This window comes from Xenopus laevis, chromosome 9_10L (assembly GCF_017654675.1).
Source record: "Xenopus laevis strain J_2021 chromosome 9_10L, Xenopus_laevis_v10.1, whole genome shotgun sequence".
In the NCBI taxonomy this organism is placed as follows: domain Eukaryota; kingdom Metazoa; phylum Chordata; class Amphibia; order Anura; family Pipidae; genus Xenopus; species Xenopus laevis.
Genome location: NC_054387.1, coordinates 20,324,518 through 20,330,531, shown reverse-complemented (window position 1 = coordinate 20,330,531; position 6,014 = coordinate 20,324,518). Strand labels below are relative to the sequence as shown.

General features: G+C 39.2%; 1 protein-coding gene across 1 annotated transcript in view; it reads right to left on the bottom strand.

Moving 5' to 3' along the window:
• Positions 1 to 279: 279 nt before the first annotated feature.
• map2k6.L (mitogen-activated protein kinase kinase 6 L homeolog) overlaps positions 280 to 6,014 on the bottom strand; it is a 48,154-nt gene continuing 42,419 nt past the window's right edge. The window contains 2 exon segments of the mRNA NM_001086478.1: positions 280 to 2,223; positions 3,370 to 3,415. Coding sequence (NP_001079947.1) covers positions 2,146 to 2,223; positions 3,370 to 3,415 — 124 coding nt within the window. The 3' untranslated portion in view covers positions 280 to 2,145.

Sequence of the window (6,014 nt, the reverse complement as noted above, 5' to 3'; positions counted from 1 at the left end):
ATATTATATGTTAATTACTTTAAATCGCTTTCATTTTTTGATATTACTGTTCCTTTAAAGGAGCAAGCTGTCTTAGCAATGAATGTGTCTAAAAGAGACATGTTTGCAATTCTAGCATTCATCTAAAGATAAACTGATTTAATACAGCAGGGCTGTCCAAATGAATGGGGTGGATGTGGTCACTAAATGATATAAACATGTCAATTCAATCCGGCTGCAGTATAAGAGAGGATTAACACAAGAAAGAAATCCCAAAAAATAAAACCAAACACACTTTTGTTTGACATTAAAAAATATAATTGGTATGCAAGACATATCACTGGATTGGAAATATACTAGTTTTCTCTGTGTTTTGCACATTAAGGACATACTTAGTATTTAGGGATGCCCCGAATCCATGATTCGGTTCGGGATTCGGACTTTTTTTTAGCAGAATTCGGATTCATCCGAATCCTTCTACCTGGCCGAACCGAATCCGAATTCGTATTTGCATAGGCAAATATTGGATGGGGAGGGAAACCGTGTGCCTTTTTGTCACAAAACAAGGAAGTAAAAAATGTTTTCCCCTTCCCACCCCTAATGTGCATATGCAAATTAGGATTCGGATTGGTATTCGGCCGAATCTTTCGCGAAGGATTTGGGGATTTGGCCAAATCCAAAATAGTGGATTTGGTGCATCCCTAATAGTATTATAACCCCACAGTATCTGCTGTTGACCCTGTAAAAGGCATACAACATACAATGGCCAAATTTAGACTAAACAGAAAAAGATGCCCTGAATAAACTCACCTCTGCACAATACAAACATTTCTATTGGTCATGGATACCATGACTGGTTTACCTCTTGCAATGACCTGCAGGTGCCTCACGCAGCAAAAAAATGGTTATAAATAATAAAAAAAAAAAAAATGGATTCACCCTCATGTAGATGTATATAGGGGGGAAAGGCTAATCAGTTGCAGACCTCTTCAGGGAAAAAAATGTAGAAAATACAGAAAAAAAAATATATATATAATTTCTAAATGCTGTAAAATACAAAGTAAAAAGAGTAAAGCACAAGCAAAATCCTCCAACAGGAAAAATGAGAAAAGTAGGGGGCAAAGGACAAAGAGGAAGACAACCTCTGGGAAGAGTTTGACTTCAATAGAAACCTCAAAGGTTACTGGTAACAGCAAAAGTCTGTGCTGACAAGGGAAAGGATTGGTTGGCCCTAAATTACCCTATTATTAACCAAAGTTGCAAGATGTTTGAAATAAGAAGGGAGATAGGAGCGACAGATGGGCCTGCTTTATGTAACTACAAACTGTCAATAGGATTGCTCACCACAGGAGAGGTAAATTGTTTTAATTATCTTCTCTTTCAGGTGTAACATCATTATAGATCCTCATGATTATTCTACAGAAAAAACAAATCTTGACTTTTTAAGATTGTTATTAAGGCTTCAGATAACACTAGTAGACGATGAGGACAACTGCCTGCCCTTCAGTAATCAGCAACAAGCCAACTCTATTTATTCATGTGTGACCAGGTCATAATCTCTGCACATATACCTATTCTCGATCCAAAGAAAAATTTTAGAAACCAAAAAAAAAAAAAAACTTAAATAATAGAGGACACAAAAGATTTCACCCTCTCACCAGCAAAACCCTATAAATATTTGCCACGGTTCTCCTTTTATATCACACACACGTCCTTTCATAAAAACCAAACCTAATCAGAATACAGAACATAAATATCTCCAAAACAATAGTAGGAAGGGAAGAAAAAATATAGAAGAAACCATGTTAAAGAGGAACTACAATAGCACCTAGAACCAATACAAAAGGTCTAAAAGAATAGGAAACCTAAATATTAACCCTATACGGCAGCAGTCAAAGTTACACCATTTGGTAAGAGGCATCTATAGTAACACCTGTACAGCCATAAGGGCACCTATGGCAGCATAGGGGTTAGAAATCTTTCCATGCTGGAAAAACCGTTCTGTAGCAAAGAATGGCCATTAGAAAGAAATATCGAGTCCAGTTTTCCCAGTCCCATGAGTCATTTCTACTGGTGCTTGATTAAGTAGGACAGCCACTTTAAGCCATTCCATGTCCTGTCAGAGGAAAAGTCCATGAGAAGGTGAGACCAGCCTTTATGGCAGATTTAGTCTCCCAAGATACGTTTAACGAAAGATGCCACATCAGTGTTCTTGGATTCATGCAGCACAAAGAAAGGGTGTTGCTGTAGTAGAAAAAAAAGACAACAAAGATTATCAGTATTGCTACCCCCAGACACATCCTAAAAACTCTTTACTATAGGTATTCCCAATACCAGAGGTCGCAACGTGAGCCACATTCAGTTATAAAGAGTTGGGGAGCAACACAAGCATGAAACAGTTCCTGGTGGTGCCCCTATGTTGACTGACAGCTTACAGGTTTTGTTTGACAGTACATCTGGTTTTATGCAACCAAAATTTGTCTCCAAGTCTGGAAATCAAAAATAAGCACCTGCTTTGAGGCCACTGGGAGTAACAGCCATGGGGTTGGTGAGCAACATGTTGGTTATTAGCCACTGGTTGGGGATCAATGGAAACAAAAACATTTTTTAAAACCATCATCTATTCCTGTCACTCCCAATCTGAGAGTTTTTAGCAATGGCAGAGAGAGCCTAAAGGCTGAGAGAGAATGCCTGTTTTCTTTTCACCTCAAAGTCCTGTTTGAAAGTTAATTAGGGTGAACATGTATTTAGTCACAATTCCAGAATATTTAGGATAGATGGTCCCTGACTCAAGGATGGACCTCTAGGGATGGCATCAACTGAAAAAGTCCAACAACCTCTGAAGTATTTCCTTAAACACAGCTTAGAAACTGGGTAAATTGTTTTGATGTTTTCAGACACTATGGATGAGTACATGAGAGACCGGTATTGCCTTAACAAGTTCATATTTTCACAAATATGGGACCTGTTATCCAGAATACTCGGGACCTGGGGGTTTTCCCAATAATGGCTCTTTCCATAATTTGGATCTTCATACCTTAAGTCTACTAGCAAATCATGTAAATATTAAATAAACTCAATAGGATTGTTTTGGTTTCAAGAAAGATTCATTTTATCTTAGTTTGGATCAAGTACAAAGTACTGGTTTTTTTATTAAAGAGAGAAAAAAGGAAATCGTTTTTAAAATTTGGATTAAATGGAGTCTGTGGAAGACGGCCTTTACATAATTTGGAGTTTTCTGGATAACGGGTTTCTGTATAAACGATCCCATATCCGTACTGCTTTTGAGTTAAATCTAATAATACTGGTAAGTATTTACCTCTAACTCCACCTGAGATTGGTTAAACAAAAAGTTACATTGGTCATAAGTGTATGAAATGAGTGACGTACCATAAGCTCTGGATAAGTTGGACGCTCTTTGGAATTTTTCTTCAAGCTACAGAAGAAGCAAAGAAAAAAATATTGATGCAAATTGAAAATATCTCATAGAATTTGATTCTGATTCCTTATCCTGAGCACTGGAATGTATATTTGTGGCATTTCTTTAACGGACCCCAAAATTACAATAAAATTCCTTAGAAGAAACTTTAGCTGACCGATATGGCGAAAAAATAGGAGTGTTTTATTTTGTCACAATAAAACACTGTTTCTTTACCATTTTGGAGTGCTGTCGTATTGGATAGAATGTTTTATTTTGTCACAATTTTTGTGTGTGCCCTGCAATATTGGATCTGTTATACTGAATGCTTTCCCTGGCAGTGGGATTTCAGCCTGCACCCGACGACGCAACAACCAACAAATGTTTTGCCATGTAGTTTTGCTATGTAGCATCTTCCCTACTGTAATAAGGACTTTCACTGGTACACCCCCTCCTTGCCAGCCAGCTCTGTCAAGTGGGAAGACCAACAAGGCCCCTTGGAGACAAAGACAACTCACCCAACTAAAATAAAATTATAAAAAACCTAAAATAAATTACCGGGGATGAGCCCAAGTCCCTACATCCTGCGGCAGGACAAAAGAAATTGATGAGTGGCTTAAATTGTCGTAAAGTAGAACTTTACTGACTCATTGCTGACATCTGGACTCATTGTCCCCTCCAGACCAAGTTGACTGCTTATTGGTCCTTCACAACAACCTGTCAAATAGATATTTAGCGAATTTCTTCACCACATCTCATCTGACAAGGAGCACATTACAACACTGACGCAGTCCTCTACCGACAGGCCTGCATGGGTCACCATTATGATCACAATGATCGGAACAGCCCTATTTGGCTCAGCCAAGGCAAATGCCCACTTATTTGGTGACTTTACCCTATCGTACGATCGGACTTTCCCATCTCCCGACCCGCCACTAACCATTCAGATCAAAGTCTTACCAGTCAGATTAGTTAAAGAACAGATCAGCAATGTTCTGCCCCTGACAGCAATCGTACGATATCTATGTCCAACCAAAGCTAGTGACAGTCTCCCACTGAAAATCGTACGATCGGCAATACACGCAGAGATATTTTCGGCAGCCGACAGAAATTTTCTAACCTGTCCGATGGACCAAACGACCGATCTCCGCTGGAGGAAAAATGTCGGGACTCTCCATACACGTTCCGAAAATCGTACGAATCCTCGATTCGTACAATCAGATCTTTGCGTCTATGGCCAGCTTAACACTGCCTCTTGTGGCTCACACCTTCAGGGAGCCATTATAACATTTCAGCTATTTCTGTCTGTGTTTCATTGCTCCTGTTAAGATAAATAGTCTTTAGAAGCTCTCCTGTATACTGGTCAAAGTGTGAACTATGAGATCACAAGTCAACTGTTGCCCTGTTTACTGGATACTAAAGGGACCACTTGGCAGAAGAAAGCTTCCCAAAGTTTAACCACCGTAAAGCTGATTTTAGCATGCAATGTCTTAATATCCTTGAATAGAAGATACAAGTGGTGAGATCTATTTTCCAGTTTGTATAAACAGTTAGACACACGCAGGGGTTAGTGTCACATGGTGTGACATCCGTTGCATGGCAAGTAATAGCCTCCCCTTGTGTGAATGAGCTGCTGCCCACCCTCAGTCAGGATGTTTCCTCTCGTTGCTTCTCCTGCAATAATTCCAGGGAAACTTCCCAGACAGACAATCGCAGAGTTGGTTGCATCACACAAAGCCAGTAAGATGTGAACCCATACAATGACTCAAGCAATGTCACACCACTGGGATTTAAAAAAAAAAAAATCGGAATGTGGAAAATCAAACTAGAATGTTATACTCCTTCCTGGCCCTTTTTATAGCTGTAAACAGACTACTCAGCCTTACTGTAATAATAACAGCATACTTGTTCCAGGATCATTGTGCCATCTCAGTAGGAAAGGGATATTTATGCAAAGCTTGATAATTATGGCAAAGCTTGGTTACATGCAAATGCGCATTGATCGCTACTGTAATTACTAACACTGGGCCCCAGGCAGGAGCTTCTCGATCGAGGCAGGTCACCATATTTAGCCCCAGTAGTCCCTTCTGACTGCCCAGGACAGATTTTTAATATAGCTGAAAGGGACCACTGAGAAGCTTCTGAACACTGAAATGTTACACAGATAGGAACAGGTCCATCCTTATCAACTATAAACACTGCGTTGCCTAACAAACTAACACCCCCCAATTGATTTTCACTGCCCTTGTCCTTTAATACGCTATAATGTAATGCCTAATATCAAAGCACAGACCAGCCAGTAATGCTGAGAAATACAATATTATAGACAGTCAAAATTACTAGGATACAATTACTTTTATTTTTCAATAGTTAGCAAAATCTATTTGTATAGGTTAACGTTATTGTGTATTCATAAGCAGGAGAACAGGGCATGTTCCTCAACAGAGTAAATGGTTAGATCCCAGAAAAACTACCATCACCAGGGAAATAGCACCCTCTGGTGGCCGTATTATAATATACAGGCAGTCCCCAGGTTACATACGAGATAGGATCTGTAGGTTTTTTCTTAATTTGAATTCATAAGTTGGAACAGGTACATTTATTTAATGCAACTTGT